This window comes from Bombina bombina, chromosome 7 (genome assembly GCF_027579735.1).
Source record: "Bombina bombina isolate aBomBom1 chromosome 7, aBomBom1.pri, whole genome shotgun sequence".
In the NCBI taxonomy this organism is placed as follows: Eukaryota; Metazoa; Chordata; class Amphibia; order Anura; family Bombinatoridae; genus Bombina; species Bombina bombina.
Window position 1 is genome coordinate 574486606 of NC_069505.1, and position 24728 is coordinate 574511333.

Sequence of the window (24728 nt, forward strand, 5' to 3'; positions counted from 1 at the left end):
ATAATTCGTTTAGCTTATGAGACTGCTGGGCAGCAGCCTCCTGAGAGAATTGCGGCTCATTCCACTAGAGCTCTTTCCTCTTCTTTGGCTTTCAAAAATTAAGCTTCTTTAGAACAAATTTGCACGGCTGCAACTTGTTGTTCTCTGCATACTTTTTCAAAATTTTACAAATTTGATACTTTTGCCTCGGCTGAGGATTCTTTTGGGAGAAAGGTTCTTCTGTTTAGGTTTTCCTGTCTTGTCCCTCCCTTTTCATCTGTGTCTTCTAGCTTGGGTATTGATTCCCAACAGTAATTGGTGAAGCCTTGGACTCACCATATCTTGGGAAAGAAAACAAGATTTATGCTTACCTGATAAATCTATTTCTTTCCAGATATGGTGAGTCCACGGCCCTGCCCTTTATTTTAAGACCATTATTTTTTTACTAACCTCAGGCACCTCTACACCTTGTGTTACTCCTTTTTTTTTCTCCATTTCCCTTCGGTCGAATGACTGGAGGTTGTGGGTAGGGGAGTGATACTTAACAGATTGGCTGTGGTGCTCTTTGCCTCCTCCTGCTGGCCAGGAGTGATATTCCCAACAGTAATTGATGATGATCCGTGGACTCACCATATCCAGAAATAAATAGATTTATCAGGTAAGTATGAATTTTGTTATTCCCGAATGACAGACACTGGGATATGCTTAATTATTATAATTTTTTCTCCCCAGCTTGTTCCTGTCTCGAGGGGCAGACACAGAAGTTAGAAACAACGAAGGGGATACACCATGTGACTTGACCCTGGAGCACACGGAGGTGTGGTATGCCTTGCAGTTAAACCGAAAGATTCGACAAGGAGTCGGCAACAGAGCAGTGCGGACAGAGCGCATCATCTGCAGGTGAGAAATTAGTAATACATTGTTATCTGTAAGAGATGTTCCCTCCACAGGCATGTAGATGAGAATCCTCTTCTACTCTTAGGGAGAGATTATGCTGGAGATGAAGGAAATTAATCAAATGTCATCTCTGAGTGAAAGGTCCTAAGAAGGACCAGAGGTTATCAACGGATTATCAACCAGATATATATTGAGAGATAATGAATTGTGGAAGTAATTAATTCCAGGAGGGTGAGATAGAGGTGTCCTAAAAAAAAAAAGAGGTGTAGAGATGGTCTGCAAAAGTCACAGAGGAAGCCCTCAGCATGAGTATAATAGTGTGAAAACCCCACCAGCAAAGGGCCAAAAGCTGTTACATATGTAATGAGCACTTAAATGCAAAATTATAAATGGGGTTATCTAGTCCCCTAGAATAATGCTTCTAAAAATGTACAATATGACACATTTTAAAGCTTCTATATTTAATAATGTGATAATTTCCTTTACATGCCCTACAGTGGTTCTTGGAGCTTAGATATATTCTGGTGTATGGTGAAATGCGTGCACAGCATGCATGCATCAATCAGAACCTCTTTGTGCTCCATGATTGGGTATGTGTCAGAGGAGCTGATCTCGGAGTAACACATAGAAGTATATTTGTTTTCCTTCTACATTTTGCAGTTTTTATAAAGGTTATTTCTTCTGTTATGTGCGATCAGTCCACGGGTCATCATTACTTCTGGGATATAACTCCTCCCCAACAGGAAATGCAAGAGGATTCACCCAGCAGAGCTGATATAGCTCCTCCCCTCTACGTCAGTCCCAGTCATTCTCTTGCACCCAACGACTAGATAGGATGTGTGAGAGGACTATGGTGATTATACTTAGTTTTTATGACTTCAATCAAAAGTTTGTTATTTTACAATAGCACCGGAGCGTGTTATTACTTCTCTGGCAGAGTTTGAAGAAGAATCTACCAGAGTTTATTACTATGATTTTAACCGGAGTAGTTAAGATCATATTGCTGTTCTCGGCCATCTGAGGGAGGTAAAGACTTCAGATCAGGGGACAGCGGGCAGATGAATCTGCATTGAGGTATGTAGCAGTTTTTATTTTCTGAATGGAATTGATGAAAAAATCCTGCTATACCGTTATAATGACATGTATGTATACACTTCAGTATTCTGGGAATGGTTTTTCACCGGAACTACTCTGTTAAAGGTCACTAATCCTTTTAATAAATATTGTCATGTTAAACGTTTTTGCTGGAATGTAGAATCGTTTACATTGCTGAGGTACTGAGTAAATAAATGTTTGGGCATTATTTTCCACTTGGCAGTTGTCTGCTTTAAATTGTGACAGTTTCGTTTCTCCTCACTGCTGTGTGTGAGAGGGAGGGGCCGTTTTGGCGCTCTTTTGCTACGCATCAAAAAATTCCAGTCAGCTACTATTATATTTCCTGCATGATCCGGTTCACTGACAGATCTCAGGGGTCTTCAAACTTCTTTGAAGGGAGGTACATTCTCTCAGCAGAGCTGTGAGAATTTTTATTGACTGTGAATAAAAACGTTACTCTATAATTTTTTATGTCAAATTTAGTTATTTACTAATGGGAACAAACCTTTGCTAAAAGTTGTGTTATTTTAAACTTGATGCTATAACTGTTTCAGTTCATTATCTCAACTGTCATTTAATCGTTAAAGTACCTCTTTGAGGCACAGTACGTTTTTGCTAAAAAAGATTATAACCAGGTTGCAAGTTATTGCTAGTGTGTTAAACATGTCTGACTCAGAGAATATCTGTGTCATTTGTTCCAATGCCAAGGTGGAGCCCAATAGAAATTTATGTACTAACTGTATTGATGCTACTTTAAATAAAAGTCAATTTGTACAATGTGAACAAATTTCACCAAACTGCGAGGGAAGAGTTATGCCGACTAACTCGCCTCACGCGGCAGTACCTGCATCTCCCGCCCGGGAGGTGAGTGATATTATGGCGCCTAATACATCTGGGCGGCCATTACAGATAACATTACATGATATGGCTACTGTTATGACTGAAGTTTTGTCTAAATTACCAGAACTAAGAGGCAAGCGTGATCACTCTGGGGTGAGAACAGAGTGCGCTGACAATACTAGGGCCATGTCTGATACTGCGTCACAGCTTGCAGAGCATGAGGACGGAGAGCTTCATTCTGTGGGTGACGGTTCTGATCCAAACAGATTGGATTCAGATATTTCAAATTTTAAATTTAAATTGGAGAACCTCCGTGCATTACTAGGGGAGGTCTTAGCAGCTCTCAATGATTGTAACACCGTTGCAATACCAGAGAAAATGTGTAGGTTGGATAAATACTTTGCGGTACCGGCGAGTACTGACGTTTTTCCTATACCTAAGAGATTAACTGAAATTGTTACTAAGGAGTGGGATAGACCCGGTGTGCCGTTCTCACCCCCTCCAATATTTAGAAAGATGTTTCCAATAGACGCCACTACTCGGGACTTATGGCAAACGGTCCCTAAGGTGGAGGGAGCAGTTTCTACTTTAGCTAAGCGTACCACTATCCCGGTGGAGGATAGCTGTGCTTTTTCAGATCCAATGGATAAAAAATTAGAGGGTTACCTTAAGAAAATGTTTGTTCAACAAGGTTTTATATTGCAACCCCTTGCATGTATCGCGCCGATTACGGCTGCGGCAGCATTTTGGATTGAGTCTCTGGAAGAGAACCTTAGTTCGTCTACGCTAGACGACATTATGGACAGGCTTAGAGTCCTTAAACTAGCCAATTCATTCATTTCGGAGGCCGTAGTACATTTAACTAAACTTACGGCTAAGAACTCTGGATTCGCCATACAGGCACGTAGAGCACTGTGGCTAAAATCCTGGTCAGCTGATGTTACTTCTAAGTCTAAATTACTTAATATACCTTTCAAGGGGCAGTCTTTATTTGGGCCCGGGTTGAAAGAAATTATCGCTGACATTACAGGAGGTAAGGGCCACGCCCTACCTCAAGACAAAGCCAAAGCTAAGGCTAGACAGTCTAATTTTCGTTCCTTTCGGAATTTCAAACCTGGAGCAGCGTCAACCTCCACTGCACCAAAACAGGAAGGAGCTGTTGCTCGTTACAGACAAGGCTGGAAACCTAACCAGTCCTGGAATAAGGGCAAACAGACCAGGAAACCTGCTGCTGCCCCAAAGACAGCATGAACCGAGAGCCCCCGATCCGGGACCGGATCTAGTGGGGGGCAGACTTTCTCTCTTCGCTCAGGCCTGGGCAAGAGATGTTCAGGATCCCTGGGCGCTGGAGATCATATCTCAGGGATACCTTCTAGACTTCAAATTATCTCCCCCAAAAGGGAGATTTCATCTGTCAAGGTTGTCAACAAACCAGATAAAGAAAGAAGCGTTTCTACGCTGTGTACAAGATCTGTTATTAATGGGAGTGATCCATCCAGTTCCGCGGTCGGAACAAGGACAAGGTTTCTACTCAAACCTGTTTGTGGTTCCCAAAAAAGAGGGAACTTTCAGGCCAATCTTAGATTTAAAGATTCTAAACAAATTCCTAAGAGTTCCATCGTTCAAAATGGAAACTATTCGGACAATCTTACCTATGATCCAAAAGGGTCAGTACATGACCACAGTGGATTTAAAAGATGCTTACCTTCACATACCGATTCACAAAGATCATCAACGGTATCTACGGTTTGCCTTCCTAGACAGGCACTACCAGTTTGTAGCTCTTCCATTCGGATTGGCTACGGCCCCAAGAATCTTCACAAAGGTTCTGGGCGCCCTTCTGGCGGTACTAAGACCGCGAGGGATTTCGGTAGCTCCGTACCTAGACGACATTCTAATACAAGCTTCAAGCTTTCAAACTGCCAAGTCTCATACAGAGTTAGTTCTGGCATTTCTAAGGTCGCATGGATGGAAAGTGAACGAAAAGAAAAGTTCTCTTTTTCCTCTCACAAGAGTTCCATTCTTGGGGACTCTTATAGATTCTGTAGAAATGAAGATTTACCTGACAGAAGACAGGTTAACAAGGCTTCAGGATGCATGCCGTGTCCTTCATTCCATTCAACACCCGTCAGTGGCTCAATGCATGGAGGTGATCGGCTTAATGGTAGCGGCAATGGACATAGTACCTTTTGCACGCCTACACCTCAGACCGCTGCAATTGTGCATGCTAAGTCAGTGGAATGGGGATTACTCAGATTTGTCCCCTACCCTGAATCTGAATCAAGAGACCAGAAATTCTCTTCTATGGTGGCTTTATCGGCCACACCTGTCCAGGGGGATGCCATTCAGCAGGCCAGACTGGACAATCGTAACAACAGACGCCAGCCTACTAGGTTGGGGCGCTGTCTGGAATTCTCTGAAGACTCAGGGATTATGGAATCAGGAGGAGAGTCTCCTTCCAATAAACATTCTGGAATTGAGGGCAGTTCTCAATGCCCTTCTAGCTTGGCCCCAATTAACAACTCAGGGGTTCATCAGGTTTCAGTCGGACAATATCACGACTGTAGCTTACATCAACCATCAGGGAGGGACAAGAAGCTCCCTAGCAATGATGGAAGTATCAAAGATAATTCGCTGGGCAGAGTCTCACTCTTGCCACCTGTCAGCAATCCACATCCCGGGAGTGGAAAACTGGGAGGCGGATTTCTTGAGTCGCCAGACTTTTCATCCGGGAGAGTGGGAACTTCATCCGGAGATTTTTGCCCAAATACTTCGACGTTGGGGCAAACCAGAGATAGATCTCATGGCGTCTCGCCAGAACGCCAAACTTCCTCACTACGGGTCCAGATCCAGGGATCCGGAAGCGGTTCTGATAGATGCTTTGACAGCACCTTGGAACTTCGGGATGGCTTATGTGTTTCCACCCTTCCCGCTGCTTCCTCGATTGATTGCGAAAATCAAACAAGAGAGAGCATCTGTGATTCTAATAGCGCCTGCATGGCCACGCAGGACTTGGTATGCAGATCTAGTGGACATGTCATCCTGTCCGCCTTGGTCTCTACCTCTGAGACAGGACCTTCTGATACAGGGTCCATTCAAACATCAAAATCTAACTTCTCTGAAACTGACTGCTTGGAAATTGAACGCTTGATTTTATCAAAGCGTGGTTTTTCTGAGTCGGTTATTGATACCCTGATCCAGGCTAGGAAGCCTGTTACCAGAAAGATTTACCATAAAATATGGCGCAAATACCTATACTGGTGCGAATCCAAACGTTACTCCTGGAGTAAGGTTAGGATCCCTAGGATATTGTCCTTTCTACAAGAAGGTCTAGAAAAGGGTTTATCGGCTAGTTCATTAAAGGGACAGATTTCAGCTCTGTCCATCTTGTTGCACAGGCGTCTGTCAGAAAATCCAGACGTCCAGGCTTTTTGTCAAGCTTTAGCTAGGATCAAGCCTGTGTTTAAAGCCGTTGCTCCGCCATGGAGTTTAAACTTAGTTCTTAACGTTTTACAAGGTGTTCCATTTGAACCCCTTCATTCCATTGATATAAAATTGTTATCGTGGAAAGTTCTATTTTTAATGGCTATTTCCTCGGCTCGAAGAGTCTCTGAGTTATCAGCCCTACATTGTGATTCTCCTTATCTGATCTTTCACTCAGACAAGGTAGTTCTGCGTACTAAACCTGGGTTCTTACCTAAGGTAGTTACTAACAGGAATATCAATCAAGAGATTGTTGTTCCATCCTTGTGTCCAAATCCTTCTTCAAAGAAGGAGCGTCTTCTACACAATCTGGATGTAGTTCGTGCCCTCAAGTTCTACTTGCAGGCAACTAAAAATTTTCGCCAAACTTCTTCCTTGTTTGTCGTTTATTCTGGACAGAGGAGAGGTCAAAAAGCTTCTGCTACCTCTCTCTCTTTCTGGCTTCGTAGCATAATACGTTTAGCCTATGAGACTGCTGGACAGCAGCCTCCTGAAAGAATTACAGCTCACTCCACTAGAGCTGTGGCTTCCACTTGGGCCTTTAAGAATGAGGCCTCTGTTGAACAGATTTGCAAGGCTGCAACTTGGTCTTCGCTTCATACCTTTCCAAATTTTACAAATTTGACACTTTTGCTTCTTCGGAGGCTATTTTTGGGAGAAAGGTTCTTCAGGCAGTGGTTCCTTCTATATAATGAGCCTGCCTATCCCTCCCGTCATCCGTGTACTTTTGCTTTGGTATTGGTATCCCAGAAGTAATGATGACCCGTGGACTGATCGCACATAACAGAAGAAAACATAATTTATGCTTACCTGATAAATTCCTTTCTTCTGTTGTGCGATCAGTCCACGGCCCGCCCTGTTTTTTAAGGCAGGTAAATATTTTTTAAATTATACTCCAGTCACCACTTCACCCTTGGTTACTCCTTTCTCGTTGATTCTTGGTCGAATGACTGGGACTGACGTAGAGGGGAGGAGCTATATCAGCTCTGCTGGGTGAATCCTCTTGCATTTCCTGTTGGGGAGGAGTTATATCCCAGAAGTAATGATGACCCGTGGACTGATCGCACAACAGAAGAAAGGAATTTATCAGGTAAGCATAAATTATGTTTTTTAGTTTCATATCTCTATTTATAAGGTGGAAGGTGAGCAGTTTGCATAGCATTTCTTTAGAGAATGTTCCCCATCTTTCAGGGACATAGCGCATGGGTATGAGCGGGTCCCAATCCCATGTGTGAATGGAGTGGACGAGGAGCCAACACCAGATGACTACAAATATGTATCTGAAAACTGCGAAACTTCGGCCATGAGCATTGACCGCAACATCACACACTTACAGGTACAGCATACTTCTGGGTACGCATGACGACTTATACACTCCACTACTTCATCACTAACTTTCTGTATCCAAACAGAATTGCAGCTGCCTTGACGATTGCTCGTCAAGCAACTGCCTTTGCGGACAACTCAGTATTCGCTGTTGGTATGACAAGGTAAGTGTGATGCAGAAGTACTTCTTAGGTCGTTTGACCTACGTACTTCCTTCCTCATTGTCTTTTTTTTTCAGGATGGCCGTCTGCTTCAGGAGTTTAACAAAATTGAACCTCCGCTCATCTTTGAATGTAACCAGGCCTGTGCTTGTTGGCAGACATGCAAGAATCGAGTGGTGCAGAGTGGTATCAAGTAAGTGGGGCCCCACAAATACAGCCACTGGCCAATATTTATTATCTCTGAGCTTGTAAAGAGACTTAAAGGAACATGAAACCCATACTTTTTCTTTAATGATTAAGATAGCGCATATAATTTTAAACAACTTTCCAATTTACTTCCATTATCACAATATGCATAGTCCTGTGATATTAACACTTTGTGAGGCACCAGCTACTACTGAGCATGTGCAAGAGTTCAGAGTATACGTATATGCATTTGTTATTGGCTGATAAAGGGGGAAGGGAAATAGAAATAGCTTTACATTTTTTCAGAAAACAAATCTACTACTTATTTGTAATTCTGACTAAGTGTTACTGCACTGTCTTTCTATTATGTATTTGTTTATTATGCAATTTTACTGTTTACTGGATCTTTAAATCCTTTCATTTATCTTCCAGAGTCAGACTCCAGTTGTACCGCACAGCAAAGATGGGCTGGGGCGTGAGAGCCCTTCAGGGAATCCCACAAGGAACCTTCATCTGCGAGTGAGTTTTCTGAATGTCTTTAGCCTTCCTCTATCGTTCCCCTCAGTAACGGGTCTCCTTTATGGTCCTTTTAAAAGCACATGAAACCCAAATTGTATCTATCATGATTCAGATAGAGCATACAATTTTAAACAACTTTCCAATTTACTTATCTAATTTGCTTTGTTCTCTTTGGAATCCTTTGTGGAAAAGAATACCTAGGTAAGCTTAGGAGCTGGGAGCCAGCTGCTGATTGGTGGGCACACATACATACCTGTTATCGGCTCAGCCAGTAGTGCATTGCTGCTCTTTCAACAAAGAATACCAAGAGAATGAAGCAAAAATAATACAAGTAAATTGGAAAGTTGTTTATAATTGTATGCACTATTTGAATCATGAAAGAACAATTCTGAGGTTTAATTTCTCTTTAACAAACCAACGTAACCACTATTCCCCAAGGAATCCCTTTCTTGTCTCCTCCCTTTTTCATCTCTTTAAACCCTGGTCTTTCTGACATCTTGTCCCCACAATAGGTATGTTGGGGAACTGATCTCAGATGCTGAGGCTGATGTAAGAGAAGACGATTCCTACCTATTTGACTTGGATAACAAGGTGAGAATTTCATTAATTGTATTCCCATTCTATTTCCACAATTGTCTTTTCAGTCACAGCTTTATTATCTCTTTTTTTTTTTTTCCCCTTCTCAGGATGGAGAAGTTTATTGTATCGATGCGCGATACTATGGCAACATCAGCCGCTTTATTAACCACCTCTGTGAGCCAAATCTAATCCCAGTGCGAGTCTTCATGTCTCATCAAGACCTACGCTTCCCCCGAATCGCTTTCTTCAGTGGAAGAGAAATACGGTCAGGAGAAGAACTAGGGTAAGAGTGGACTTCAGGAACTTAGAAGAATGTAACTAGGAAGTAGAGGCTTTGTCTCCTGTAAATAGTTCTCTCTCCTGTCTGTAAACCATTTACACCCCTTTGATCTTTTCTACCATTTTTTTTTGTATGCACATATACCCTCAAACACCCTATCTCTTGCCATACCCTTACGCGTTTCACTCTTGTTTAAAGGGACAGTAAAACACCTTGTAATAACAAGACATTTCTGTTGTGTTGCTATAGAATAACATAGCGGCCAAGTCTAAACATTTTTAAAACATTTTTAACATCATTTTCTAATGACACGGTGAGTCCACGGATCATCTCTAATTACTATTGGAAATATCACTCCTGGCCAGCAGGAGGAGGCAAAGAGCACCACAGCAAAGCTGTCAAATATACCCTCCCTCAAACCCCAGTCATTCTCTTTGCCTACGTTAAAAGCAAGGAGGTGGTAAAGTTTAGGTGTCTGAAAGAAGATTCTTCAATCAAGATTTCTTTCATGTAATTAGCAAGAGTCCATGAGCTAGTGACGTATGGGATATACATTCTTACCAGGAGGGGCAAAGTTTCCCAAACCTCAAAATGCCTACAAATACACCCCTCACCACACCCACAAATCAGTTTTACAAACTTTGCCTCCTATGGAGGTGGTGAAGTAAGTTTGTGCTAGATTCTACGTTGATATGCGCTCCTTCTACGGGGTCTATTTCATAGGTTCTCTGTTATCGGTCGTAGAGATTCATCTCTTACCTCCTTTTTCAGATCGACGATATACTCTTATATATTTACCATTACCTCTGCTGATTTTCGTTTCAGTACTGGTTTGGCTTTCTACAACATGTAGATGAGTGTCCTGGGGTAAGTAAGTCTTATTTTCTGTGACACTCTAAGCTATGGTTGGGCACTTTTTTATAAAGTTCTAAATATATGTATTCAAACATTTATTTGCCTTGACTCAGGATGTTCAACATTCCTTATTTCAGACAGTCAGTTTCATATTTGGGATAATGCATATGAATAAATCAATTTTTTTTCTTACCTTAAAATTTGACTTTTTTCCCTGTGGGCTGTTAGGCTCGCGGGGGCTGAAAATGCTTCATTTTATTGCGTCATTCTTGGCGCAGACTTTTTTGGCGCAAATTTTTTTTTCTGTTTCCGGCGTCATACGTGTCGCCGGAAGTTGCGTCATTTTTGATGTTCTTTTGCGCCAAAAATGTCGGCGTTCCGGATGTGGCGTCATTTTTGGCGCCAAAAGCATTTAGGCACCAAATAATGTGGGCGTCTTATTTGGCGCTAAAAAAATATGGGCGTCACTTTTGTCTCCACATTATTTAAGTCTCATTTTTTATTGCTTCTGGTTGCTAGAAGCTTGTTCACTGGCATTTTTTCCCATTCCTGAAACTGTCATTTAAGGAATTTGATCAATTTTGCTTTATATGTTGTTTTTTCTATTACATATTGCAAGATGTCCCATGTTGAACCTGAGTCAGAAGATACTTCTGGAAAATCGCTGCCTGGTGCTGGAGCTACCAAAGCTAAGTGTATCTGCTGTAAACTTTTGGTAGCTGTTCCTCCAGCTGTTGTTTGTATTGAATGTCATGACAAACTTGTTAATGCAGATAATATTTCCTTTAGTAAAGTTACATTACCTGTTGCTGTTCCATCAACATCTAATACTCAGAGTGTTCCTGATAACATAAGAGATTTTGTTTCTAAATCCATTAAGAAGGCTATGTCTGTTATTCCTCCTTCTAGTAAACGTAAAAAGTCTTTTAAAACTTCTCATTTTTCAGATGAATTTTTAAATGAACATCATCATTCTGATTCTGATAATGCCTCTTCTGGTTCAGAGGATTCTGTCTCAGAGGTTGATGCTGATAAATCTTCATATTTATTTAAAATGGAATTTATTCGTTCTTTACTTAAAGAAGTCCTAATTGCATTAGAAATTGAGGATTCTGGTCCTCTTGATACTAAATCTAAACGTTTAGATAAGGTTTTTAAATCTCCTGTAGTTATTCCAGAAGTTTTTCCTGTTCCTGGTGCTATTTCTGAAGTAATTTCCAGGGAATGGAATAATTTGGGTAATTCATTTACTCCTTCTAAACGTTTTAAGCAATTATATCCTGTGCCATCTGACAGATTAGAATTTTGGGACAAAATCCCTAAGGTTGATGGGGCTGTCTCTACTCTTGCTAAGCGTACTACCATTCCTACGGCAGATGGTACTTCCTTTAAGGATCCTTTAGATAGGAAAATTGAATCCTTTCTAAGAAAAGCTTACTTGTGTTCAGGTAATCTTCTTAGACCTGCTATATCTTTGGCGGATGTTGCTGCAGCTTCAACTTTTTGGTTGGAAGCTTTAGCGCAACAAGTAACAGATCATAATTCTCATAGCATTATTATTCTTCTTCAACATGCTAATAATTTTATTTGTGATGCCATCTTTGATATCATTAGAGTTGATGTCAGGTATATGTCTCTAGCTATTTTAGCTAGAAGAGCTTTATGGCTTAAAACTTGGAATGCTGATATGTCTTCTAAGTCTACTCTGCTTTCCCTTTCTTTCCAGGGTAATAAATTATTTGGTTCTCAGTTGGATTCTATTATCTCAACTGTTACTGGAGGGAAAGGAACTTTTTTACCACAGGATAAAAAATCTAAAGGTAAATTTAGGTCTAATAATCGTTTTCGTTCCTTTCGTCACAACAAGGAACAAAAGCCTGATCCTTCATCCTCCGGAGCGGTATCAGTTTGGAAACCATCTCCAGTCTGGAATAAATCCAAGCCTTTTAGAAAAGCAAAGCCAGCTTCTAAGTCCACATGAAGGTGCGGCCCTCATTCCAGCTCAGCTGGTAGGGGGCAGATTACGTTTTTTCAAAGGAATTTGGATCAATTCCGTTCACAATCTTTGGATTCAGAATATTGTTTCAGAAGGGTACAGAATTGGCTTCAAGATAAGGCCTCCTGCAAAGAGATTTTTTCTTTCCCGTGTCCCAGTAAATCCAGCGAAGGCTCAAGCATTTCTGAAATGTGTTTCAGATCTAGAGTTGGCTGGAGTAATTATGCCAGTTCCACTTCTGGAACAGGGGCTGGGGTTTTATTCAAATCTCTTCATTGTACCAAAGAAGGAGAATTCCTTCAGACCAGTTCTGGATCTAAAAATATTGAATCGTTATGTAAGGATACCAACATTCAAAATGGTAACTGTAAGGACTATGCTGCCTTTTGTTCAGCAAGGGCACTATATGTCTACAATAGATTTACAGGATGCATATCTGCATATTCCGATTCATCCAGATCACTATCAGTTTCTGAGATTCTCGTTCCTAGACAAGCATTACCAGTTTGTGGCTCTGCCGTTTGGCCTAGCAACAGCTCCAAGAATTTTTACAAAGGTTCTCGGTGCCCTTCTGTCTGTAATCCGAGAACAGGGTATTGTGGTATTTCCTTATTTGGACGATATCTTGGTACTTGCTCAGTCTTCACATTTAGCAGAATCTCATACGAATCGACTTGTGTTGTTTCTTCAAGATCATGGTTGGAGGATCAATTTACTAAAAAGTTCATTGATTCCTCAGACAAGGGTAACCTTTTTGGGTTTCCAGATAGATTCAGTGTCCATGACTCTATCTTTGACAGACAAGAGACGTCTAAAATTGATATCAGCTTGTCGAAACCTTCAGTCACAATCATTCCCTTCGGTAGCCTTATGCATGGAAATTCTAGGTCTTATGACTGCTGCATCGGACCCGATCCCCTTTGCTTGTTTTCACATGCGACCTCTTCAGCTCTGTATGCTGAACCAGTGGTGCAGGGATTACACAAAGATATCTCAATTAATATCTTTAAAACCGATTGTACGACACTCTCTGACGTGGTGGACAGATCGCCATCGTTTAGTTCAGGGGGCTTCTTTTGTTCTTCCGACCTGGACTGTAATCTCAACAGATGCAAGTCTTACAGGTTGGGGAGCTGTGTGGGGGTCTCTGACGGCACAAGGGGTTTGGGAATCTCAGGAGGTGAGATTACCGATCAATATTTTGGAACTCCGTGCAATTTTCAGAGCTCTTCAGTCTTGGCCTCTTCTAAAGAGAGAATCGTTCATTTGTTTTCAGACAGACAATGTCACATCTGTGGCATACATCAATCATCAAGGAGGGACTCACAGCCCTCTGGCTATGAAAGAAGTATCTCGAATTCTGGTTTGGGCGGAATCCAGCTCCTGTCTAGTTTTTGCGGTTCATATCCCAGGTATAGACAATTGGGAAGCGGATTATCTCAGTCGCCAAACGTTGCATCCGGTCGAATGGTCTCTTCACCCAGAGGTATTTCTTCAGATTGTCCAAATGTGGGGACTTCCAGAAATAGATCTGATGGCCTCTCATCTAAACAAGAAACTTCCCAGGTATCTGTCCAGATCCAGGGATCCTCAAGCGGAAGCAGTGGATGCATTGTCACTTCCTTGGAAGTATCATCCTGCTTATATCTTTCCGCCTCTAGTTCTTCTTCCAAGAGTGATCTCCAAGATTCAGAAGGAATGCTCGTTTGTTCTGCTGGTAGCTCCAGCATGGCCTCACAGGTTTTGGTATGCGGATCTTGTCCGGATGGCCTCTTGCCAACCGTGGACTCTTCCGTTAAGACCAGACCTTCTGTCGCAAGGTCCTTTTTTCCATCAGGATCTCAAATCCTTAAATTTAAAGGTATGGAGATTGAACGCTTGATTCTTAGTCAAAGAGGTTTCTCTGACTCTGTGATTAATACTATGTTACAGGCTCGTAAATCTGTATCTAGGGAGATATATTATAGAGTCTGGAAGACTTATATTTCTTGGTTTCTTTCTCATCATTTTTCCTGGCATTCTTTTAGAATTCCGAGAATTTTACAGTTTCTTCAGGATGGTTTGGAGAAAGGTTTGTCTGCAAGTTCCTTGAAAGGACAAATCTCTGCTCTTTCTGTTCTTTTTCACAGAAAGATTGCTAATCTTCCTGATATTCATTGTTTTGTACAAGCTTTGGTTTGTATAAAACCTGTCATTAAGTCAATTTCTCCTCCTTGGAGTTTGAATTTGGTTCTGGGGGCTCTTCAAGCTCCTCTGTTTGAACCCATGCATTCATTGGACATTAAATTACTTTCTTGGAAAGTTTTGTTCCTTTTGGCCATCTCTTCTGCCAGAAGAGTTTCTGAATTATCTGCTCTTTCTTGTGAGTCTCCTTTTCTGATTTTTCATCAGGATAAGGCGGTGTTGCGAACTTCTTTTGAATTTTTACCTAAGGTTGTGAATTCCAACAACATTAGTAGAGAAATTGTGGTTCCTTCATTATGTCCTAATCCTAAGAATTCTAAGGAGAAATCATTGCATTCTTTGGATGTAGTTAGAGCTTTGAAATATTATGTTGAAGCTACTAAGAATTTCCGAAAGACTTCTAGTCTATTTGTTATCTTTTCCGGTTCTAGGAAAGGTCAGAAGGCCTCTGCCATTTCTTTGGCATCTTGGTTGAAATCTTTAATTCGTCATGCTTATGTCGAGTCGGGTAAAACTCCGCCTCAAAGGATTACAGCTTATTCTACTAGGTCAGTTTCTACTTCCTGGGCATTTAGGAATGAAGCTTCGGTTGATCAGATTTGCAAAGCAGCAACTTGGTCTTCTTTGCATACTTTTACTAAATTCTACCTTTTTGATGTGTTTTCTTCTTCTGAAGCTGTTTTTGGTAGAAAAGTACTTCAGGCAGCTGTTTCAGTTTGAATCTTCTGCTTATGTTTTCAGTTTTTTTCATTATAAAATGTAAACTTTATTTTGGGTGTGGATTATTTTTCAGCGGAATTGGCTGTCTTTATTTTATCCCTCCCTCTCTAGTGACTCTTGCGTGGAAAGATCCACATCTTGGGTAGTCATTATCCCATACGTCACTAGCTCATGGACTCTTGCTAATTATATGAAAGAAAACATAATTTATGTAAGAACTTACCTGATAAATTAATTTCTTTCATATTAGCAAGAGTCCATGAGGCCCACCCTTTTTGTGGTGGTTATGATTTTTTTTGTATAAAGCACAATTATTCCAATTCCTTATTTTTTATGCTTTCGCACTTTTTTCTTATCACCCCACTTCTTGGCTATTCGTTAAACTGATTTGTGGGTGTGGTGAGGGGTGTATTTGTAGGCATTTTGAGGTTTGGGAAACTTTGCCCCTCCTGGTAGGAATGTATATCCCATACGTCACTAGCTCATGGACTCTTGCTAATATGAAAGAAATGAATTTATCAGGTAAGTTCTTACATAAATTATGTTTTTTTAATTTTCAGCAAAGCAAGTTTGTTCTGCTCCTTCCTGGGGTATAGCCGTAGCTCATGTCAGTCTCTTCAGTAGAGCACTGGTGGCTTTTAAGCATTTGGGAACTTGTGGGATATAATCCCCAATGTGCTTCTCAATCAATTATTGCTGCTCTAACTTGAAAGCCTGAATAAGATTATTCAGTCTTTCTTCTTTCCACAGGTCCATGTGAGGGAGGAAGCCTTCTCAAACCGCCCTGCTGCCGGGCAGATTTACATTGAGGTAAGGGCCAATTTTAATTCTCTTAAGGAAGAACCGCTCTAGCGGTTCCTTGGATTTTCAGTCTGGCATACCTGTTTCCTCCTTTAGCTCTCCTCCCTCGGATCATTGCTCAAATCAAGCAGGAGAAGGCGTTGGTGATCCTCATTGCACCGGCGTGGGCAAAGATTTCTGGCTTTGCTGTTCTGGCTCGTAGAGCCTTATGGTTGAAATCCTGGTCTGCGGATGTGTCATCTAAGTCTAAGCTCTTGGCAATTCCTTACAAGGGTAAGACCTTGTTTGGGGCGGGTTTGGCTGAAATCATTTCAGATATTACGGGAGGAAAGGGGCACTTTCTCCCTCAGGATAAGAGGAACAAACAGGATGTCAGAGTAATTTTCGTTCCTTTCAAAACTTTAAGGGTTTACCCCTTCTTCCAAGCAGGAACAGTCCAAGTCCTCCTGGAAGCCCAATCAGTCTTGGAACAAGGGAAAGCAATTCAAGAAACCCGTTAAGTGATTTAAAATCATCATGAAGGCTCTGCCCCTGGTACGGGAGCGGATCTGGTTGGGGGCAGACTTTCTCTCTTCCTTCAAGCAAGGGTTCGGGATGTTCCGGATCCCTGGGCAGTGGACATTGTGTCCCAGGTATACAAACTGGAATTCAAGGCTTATCCTCCGAGGGGCAGGTTCCCTTCTCTCAAGGTTCTCTGTAGACCAGATGAAAAGAGAGGCCTTCTTACTTTGTGTACACGATGTATCCAAACTGGGAGTGATAGTTCCTGTTCCAATGCAGGAACAGGGCCTGGGATTCTATTCCAATCTTTTCGTGGGTTCCCAAAAAAGAGGGACCCTTCAGACCAATTCTAGTCCTCAAGAGTCTAAACAAGTTTCCCTTCCTTCAAGATGGAAATGATTCGTTCCATTCTTCCCTTAATCCAAGAGGGTCAATTCATGACAACAGTAGATTTAAAGGATGCGTACCTGCACATTCCCATTCACAGGGACCATCACAAGTTTCTAAGGTTCGCGTTTTTGCACGTTTGTGTCCCTCCCATTCGGCCTTGCCACAGCTCTCAGGATTTTCTCAAAGGATTTGGACGATATTCTCATTCAGGCGCCATCTTTTCAACAGGCAAGCTCCCACACGGAGATGTTATCTTTTCTGTGCTCTTACGGATGGAAGGTGAATTTGGGAAAGAGTTCCTTAATTCCAGCCACAGGGGTGGTGTTCTTGGGAACAATAATAGATTCTCTATCAATGAAACATTTTCTGACAGAGGTCAGAAAAACAAAGATCTTCAGTCCTCTCCTCGGCCGTCAGTGGCCCAATGTATGGAGGTAATTGGTCTGATGGTGTCTGCCATGGACATCATTCCGTTTGCTCGGTTCCATCTTAGACCTCTGCATTTATGCATGCTCAGTCAATGGAACAGAGATTATCCGGATCTGTCTTCGTGAGTAGAACTGGATCAGGCGACAAGAGATTCCACGGATGCCAGCCTGCTGGGATGGGGAGCAGTCTGGGGCTCGCTAAAGACTCGGGTGATATGGACTCGGGAGGAGTCAGTTCTCCCCATAAACATCCTAGAACTGAGGGCAATCGTCAATGCTCTTCTGGCCTGGCCTCAGTTAACTTCTGCCCGGTTTATCAGGTTCCAGTCGGACAACATAACTTCAGTGGCTTACAGCAACCATCAGGGAGTAACTCTGAGTTCCTTGGCTATGACAGAAGTAACCAAGATTATTCAGTGGGCAGAGACCCACAACTGCCGTCTCTGCAATCCACATTCCAGGGGTGGACAACTTGGAAGTGGATTTTCTGAGCAGACAGACCTTTCACCCGGGGGAGTGGCAACTCCATACGGAGGTGTTTTCCAACTTTATTCTCAAATGGGGGGACAGCTGGAGCTTGATCTCATGGCATCTCAACAGAATGCCAAGCTCCCGAGGGTACGGGTCGAGGTCAAGGGATCCTCAGGCTGTACTGATAGATGCTCTGGCGGTTCCTTGGATTTTCAGTCTGGCATACCTGTTTCCTCCGTTCGCTCTCCTCCCTCGGGTCATTGCTCGAATCAAGCAGGAGAGGGCATCAGTGATCCTCATTGCATCGGCATGGCCCCTTCCTTCATCCAAGTCTCGTTTCTCTGAAGCTGACTGCTTGGAGATTAAGCGCTTAATTTTATATAAGCGTGGGTTTTCTGAGTCGGTCATTGAGCCCATGATTCAGGCTCGTAAGCCTGTTACTAGAAAAATTTACTATAAGATATGGCGTAAATATTTGTATTGGTGTGAATCCAAAGGCTACTCTTGGAGTAGAGTTCGAACTCCTAGGATTTTGTCCTTTCTCCAGGAGTGTCTGGAGAAGGGATTATCAGCTAGTACTTTGAAGGGTCAAATTTCTGCCTTATATTGTTGCATAAGCATCTGACAGACGTACCGGATGTGCAGTCCTTCTGTCAGGCCTTGGTCAGAATCAAGCCTGTGTTCAAATATGTTAGTGGAGTCTTAACCTTGTTCTTAAAGTTCTTCAGCAGGCTCCATTTGAGCCTATGCATTCTTTAGACATTAAGATGTTATCTTGGAATGTTTTGTTTCTTCTTCTTGAAGAGTTTCTGAACTCTCAACCTTGCAGTGGTAATCCCCTTACCTTGTTTTTTCATTTGGATAAGGTAGTTCTGCGTACTAAGTTAGGTTTCCTTCCGAAAGTGATTTCAGATACAAATATTAACCAGGAAATCGTTGTTCATTCCTTGTGTCCTAACCCTTCATCTCATAAGGAGCATTTACTGCACAATCTGGATGTGGTACGTGCATTGAAGTACTATTTGCAGGCGACTAAGAATTTTCGCCAGTCCTCTTCCTTGTTTGTACTTTTCTCTGGGAAATGCAAGGGTCAGAAAGCTACTGCTACGTCTCTTTCTCTGTGGCTGAGGAGTATAATTCGCTTGGCCTATGAAACCGCTGGACAACAACCCCCTGAGAAAATCACGGCTCATTCCACGAGGGCTGTTTCCTCTTCCTGGGCATTCAAAAATGAAGCTTCTGTGGAACAGATTTGCAAGGCTGCAACTTGGTCCTCTCTACACACTTTTTCTAAATTCTATAAATTTGATACTTTTACCTCGGCTGAGGCTTCTTTTGGCAGAAAGGTTCTTCAAGCAGTGGTGCGTTCTGTTTAGGTTCCCTGTCTTGTCCCTCCCTTATTATCTATGTCCTCTAGCTTGGGTATTGATTCCCAATAGTAATTAGATGATCCGTGGACTCACCGTGTCATTAGAAAGAAAATAAAATTTATGCTTACCTGATAAATGTATTTCTTTCTTGACACAGTGAGTCCACGGCCCGCCCTGTTTTATATTGCACAGTTTTTTGTTTTGTAAACCTCAGGCACCTCTGCACCTTGTTACTTCCTTTCTCTCCTTTTCCTTTGGTCGAATGACTGGGGTTTGAGGGAGGGGAGGTGATATTTGGCAGCTTTGCTGTGGTGCTCTTTGTCTCCTCCTGCCGGCCAGGAGTGATATTCCCAATAGTAATTAGAGATGATCTGTGAACTCACCGTTTCAAGAAAGAAACACATTTATCAGGTAAGCATAAGTTTTTACTGAAATTGATTTCCTACAGCAAAACTCCACCCACCATTTGCCTTATTTGGAGGAGCCAATCCCATCTTGAGTCTGCAGACAACAAGGCTAGCCACTGTCATAATGTTAATATAAAGTACATTGTTTTCAAGATGTTCTGGGAGAAAGAAAAATTAGGGATTAGCATTTAGAAGTAAGCAGGTGCATTTCAAGTTTGAAGAAATAGAAAATCCCCAATTTTCAGAGCTAAAATTACATGAAATGTGGTCAAAATAAATAATGAAAATATAAAGCAAACTTGTTTCACTAAATACAAGTAAATATTTACTATAAAAATATCAAAGTATTTGCTGCTCTTTTAACTTTCCTACACCTCTGTGAAAACTCAAACTATAAACTTAGATTTTTTTTTCTTCTTGCTTTTTTCTCTTTAGTGGGATTTTTCTTTTTTTTCTTCTTTTTTTTCTTCTTTTCATGTTTTCCTTTTTGTCCACGATTCCATTAATTACACCCCAGCAAGAGCTTAAATATCCCTCCCACTACCCATACTCCCCCAGTCCCCCCTTTGTAACAAGGAGGAAGCGAAGATAGTGCTCTGAAGAAAAATGAATCTAAGTCTTTTAATTGGTAGCTTTTCTTCAAGTAGGTTCTAGCACAATTTTCTCATCCATCTTCGTGTTTGTTCTTTTTTAATTTGTTTTTATTTCCCCTTTTGCACTCTCAGGTTTGATTACGGTGACCGTTTCTGGGACATTAAAAGCAGATATTTTACATGTCAGTGTGGCTCGGAGAGATGCAAGCACTCAGCTGAGGCAATCGCACTGGAGCAGAGCCGCCTTGCCCGATTGGAAGTGCCAGAGTCTGCGTCTGTACCGGCACCTCCCCCTCAACCAGTGTGACCTCCCACCCCCCTATCGTATTGCTTCATGAACTTCTGCCAGATTTGGCCCTGCAGAGCACATTTAGCCTCTTCAAAAGTGGCTATTGTGGAACGTTGCTCTTCCACAGAACAAACCTTTTCCGAATGTTACTGAATAAACCCTCACACTTCAGAGAGGAGCCTGACGAGCATTGTGCCATTAGCCTCTTCTCCCTGTTAAAGAGATCCTGGCTGATCATTTGGTAATTTGCTCCTTCAACAGAGGATGTTGCAGTGTGTTAAAAAAAAAAACCACAAAAAAACTTCCCCCTTCCTCATGGGAGGAGCCTGCAAAGTGTTGATCCAATCTCCTTTCATGTAAGATTATGCAGAGCATTATTTCATTAGCCCTTCAAGTGACATTTCACAGCATCATGTGATTATTACCTTTCTCTCCAGAGACCATGTACATTTTATTATTGTTAACCACTGTTCATCCAGAGACGTACCGATCATTGACTTCTTTTCAAAAGCTCTTATAGCAGCGTCTTTCATTTTAACCCCTTCCTAGATTTGTATAGCACATAGCCTCTCATCATTAAAATAATAATAAACTTCATTTTTTTTAATAACTCATATCTATTTATTTGCTTCCTTTTGTCACTGTGCAGCCTAAGCTCACCATAGCACAGTTTGTGATACAAGGCAGCTATGTTAATGAAATCAAACACAGCCTTTTGTATATCTGTCAGTAGGGATTTGCTTCAATAGCAAGTGACAAATATTTGCATAAAGCAAAGCTTAATGGGTCACTATGAAGGCCGGATTGTGGTGTGTGTGTTTAACAGTCAGGGGACACAGCTCCTGGCTGAAAACCAGCTGTGCACTCTCTATTGAAACTAATAATAATATCATAATAATATCAAAATAATTGCAAAAAAAAAAAAAATTCAAAATAATGCACAATGTTTTAAAAATAATGCACAATGTTTTAAAACATATAATGTGAATATGGTAAGATAAAATCAATCATAAAGACACAGTTCTTAGCTTTGATGTGTGATAACGTCTTTTCTTTTTTAAGACACGATGAGTCCACGGATCATCTCAATTACTAATGGGATATTCACCTCCTGGTCAACAGGAAGACACAAAGAGCACCACAGCAGAGCTGTTAAATAGCTCCTCCCTTCCCTCCCAACCCAGTCATTCTCTTGCCTGCGTTAGTGATAGGAAGTGGCAAAGTGAGCTGTTAGTTTTAGATTCTTCAATCAAGAGTTTATTATTTTTAAAGTAGTACAAGATTGTGCTGCTTTGTTCTAGGGTGTAGCCGTAGTCCATATCAGTCTCTTCAGTAGGGCTTTGATGGCTTTAAAGCAATGGGAACTTGTGGGACATTATTCTCACTGCGCCTCCCATACATTTGCTGCCCTGTATGCCTTAGTCTGAGGAAAAAGATTACTCAGCATGCCTTTTCTTTCATGTAATTAGCAAGAGTCCATGAGCTAGTGACGTATGGGATATACATTCCTACCAGGAGGGGCAAAGTTTCCCAAACCTCAAAATGCCTATAAATACACCCCTCACCACACCCACAAATCAGTTTTACAAACTTTGCCTCCTATGGAGGTGGTGAAGTAAGTTTGTGCTAGATTCTACGTTGATATGCGCTCCGCAGCAGGTTGGAGCCCGGTTTTCCTCTCAGCGTGCAGTGAATGTCAGAGGGATGTGAGGAGAGTATTGCCTATTTGAATTCAATGATCTCCTTCTACGGGGTCTATTTCATAGGTTCTCTGTTATCGGTCGTAGAGATTGATCTCTTACCTCCCTTTTCAGATCGACGATATACTCTTATATATACCATTACCTCTACTGATTTTCGTTTCAGTACTGGTTTGGCTTTCTACAATTTGTAGATGAGTGTCCTGGGGTAAGTAAGTCTTATTTTCTGTGACACTCTAAGCTATGGTTGGGCACTTTTTTATAAAGTTCTAAATATATGTATTCAAACATTTATTTGCCTTGACTCAGGATGTTCAACGTTCCTTTTTTCAGACAGTCAGTTTCATATTTGGGATAATGCATATGAATAAATCAATTTTTTTTACCTTAAAATTTGACTTTTTTCCCTGTGGGCTGTTAGGCTCGTGGGGGCTGAAAATGCTTCATTTTATTGCGTCATTCTTGGCGTGGACTTTTTTGGCGCAAAAATTTTTCTGTTTCCGGCGTCATACGTGTCGCGTAATTTTTGACGTTTTTTGCGCCAAAGGTGTCGGCGTTCCGGATGTGGCGTCATTTTTGCCGCCAAAAGCATTTAGGTGCCAAATAATGTGGGCGTCTCTTTTGGCGCTAAAAAAAAAATATGGGCGTCACTATTGTCTCCACATTATTTAAGTCTCATTATTTATTGCTTCTGGTTGCTAGAAGCTTGTTTACTGTCATTTTTTTCCCATTCCTGAAACTGTCATTTAAGGAATTTGATCAATTTTGCTTTATATGTTGTTTTTTCTATTACATATTGCAAGATGTCCCACGTTAACACTGAGTCAGAAGATACTTCTGGAAAGTCGCTGCCTGGTGCTGGATCTACCAAAGCTAAGTGTATCTGCTGTAAACGTATGGTATCTGTTCCTCCAGCTGTTGTTTGTACTGATTGTCATGACAAACTTGTTAATGCAGATAATATTTCCTTTAGTACTGTTACATTACCTGTTGCTGTTCCGTCAACATCTAATACTCAGAGTGTTCCTGATAACATAAGTGATTTTGTTTCTAAATCCATTAAGAAGGCTATGTCTGTTATTCCTCCTTCTAGTAAACGTAAAAAGTCTTTTAAAACTTCTCATTTCTTTCATGTAATTAGCAAGAGTCCATGAGCTAGTGACGTAGGGGATATACATTCCTACCAGGAGGGGCAATGTTTCCCAAACCTCAAAATGCCTATAAATACACCCCTCACCACACCCACAAATCAGTTTTACAAACTTTGCCTCCTATGGAGGTGGTGAAGTAAGTTTGTGCTAGATTCTACGTTGATATGCGCTCCGCAGCAGGTTGGAGCCCGGTTTTCCTCTCAGCGTGCAGTGAATGTCAGAGGGATGTGAGGAGAGTATTGCCTATTTGAATGCAGTGATCTCCTTCTACGGGGTCTATTTCATAGGTTCTCTGTTATCGGTCGTAGAGATTCATCTCTTACCTCCCTTTTCAGATCGACGATATACTCTTATATATACCATTTCCTCTACTGATTCACGTTTCAGTACTGGTTTGGCTTTCTACTACATGTAGATGAGTGTCCTGGGGTAAGTAAGTCTTATTTTCTGTGACACTCTAAGCTATGGTTGGGCACTTTTATATAAAGTTCTAAATATATGTATTCAAACATTTATTTGCCTTGACTCAGGATGTTCAACATTCCTTATTTCAGACAGTCAGTTTCATATTTGGGATAATGCATATGAATAAATCATTTTTTCTTACCTTAAAAATTTGACTTTTTCCCTGTGGGCTGTTAGGCTCGCGGGGGCTGAAAATGCTTAATTTTATTGCGTCATTCTTGGCGCTGACTTTTTTGGCGCAAATTTTTTTTTCTGTTTCCGGCGTCATACGTGTCGCCGGAAGTTGCGTCATTTTTTGATGTTTTTTTGCGCCAAAGGTGTCGGCGTTCCGGATGTGGCGTCATTTTGGCGCCAAAAGCATTTAGGCGCCAAATAATGTGGGCATCTTTTTTGGCGCTTAAATAATGTGGAGACAATAGTGACGCCCATATTTTTTAAGTCTCATTATTTTGTGCTTCTGGTTGCTAGAAGCTTGTTCTATGGCATTTTTTTCCCATTCCTGAAACTGTCATTTAAGGAATTTGATCAATTTTGCTTTATATGTTGTTTTTTCTATTACATATTGCAAGATGTCCCACGTTGAAGCTGAGTCAGAAGATACTTCTGGAATATCCCTGCCTGGTGCTGGAGCTACCAAAGCTAAGTGTATCTGCTGTAAACTTTTGGTATCTGTTCCTCCAGCTGTTGTTTGTACTGTTTGTCATGACAAACTTGCTAATGCAGATAATATTTCCTTTAGTACTGTTACATTACCTGTTGCTGTTCCGTCAACATCTAATACTCAGAGTGTTCCTGATAACATAAGAGATTTTGTTTCTAAATCCATTAAGAAGGCTATGTCTGTTATTCCTCCTTCTAGTAAACGTAAAAAGTCTTTTAAAACTTCTCTTTTTTCAGATGAATTTTTAAATGAACATCATCATTCTGATACTGATATTGTTTCTTCTGATTCAGAGGATTCTGTCTCAGAGGTTGATGCTGATAAATCTTCATATTTATTTAAAATGGAATTTATTCGTTCTTTACTTAAAGAAGTCCTAATTGCATTAGAAATTGAGGATT

The 24728-nt window shown here is 41.3% G+C and overlaps 1 protein-coding gene across 2 annotated transcripts in view; it reads left to right on the top strand.

The window, feature by feature from the left end:
- EHMT2 (euchromatic histone lysine methyltransferase 2) overlaps window positions 1-20964 on the top strand; it is a 135154-nt gene extending 114190 nt beyond the window's left edge. For both annotated transcript variants that reach the window (XM_053721981.1, XM_053721982.1), the window contains 8 exons: window positions 712-879; window positions 7486-7630; window positions 7707-7784; window positions 7859-7974; window positions 8400-8486; window positions 8999-9077; window positions 9173-9348; window positions 20194-20964. In XM_053721981.1, coding sequence (XP_053577956.1) covers window positions 712-879; window positions 7486-7630; window positions 7707-7784; window positions 7859-7974; window positions 8400-8486; window positions 8999-9077; window positions 9173-9348; window positions 20194-20368 — 1024 coding nt within the window. In that variant the 3' untranslated portion in view covers window positions 20369-20964. The remainder of the gene's footprint in view (window positions 1-711; window positions 880-7485; window positions 7631-7706; window positions 7785-7858; window positions 7975-8399; window positions 8487-8998; window positions 9078-9172; window positions 9349-20193) is intronic.
- The last annotated feature ends 3764 nt before the right edge of the window (window positions 20965-24728 follow it).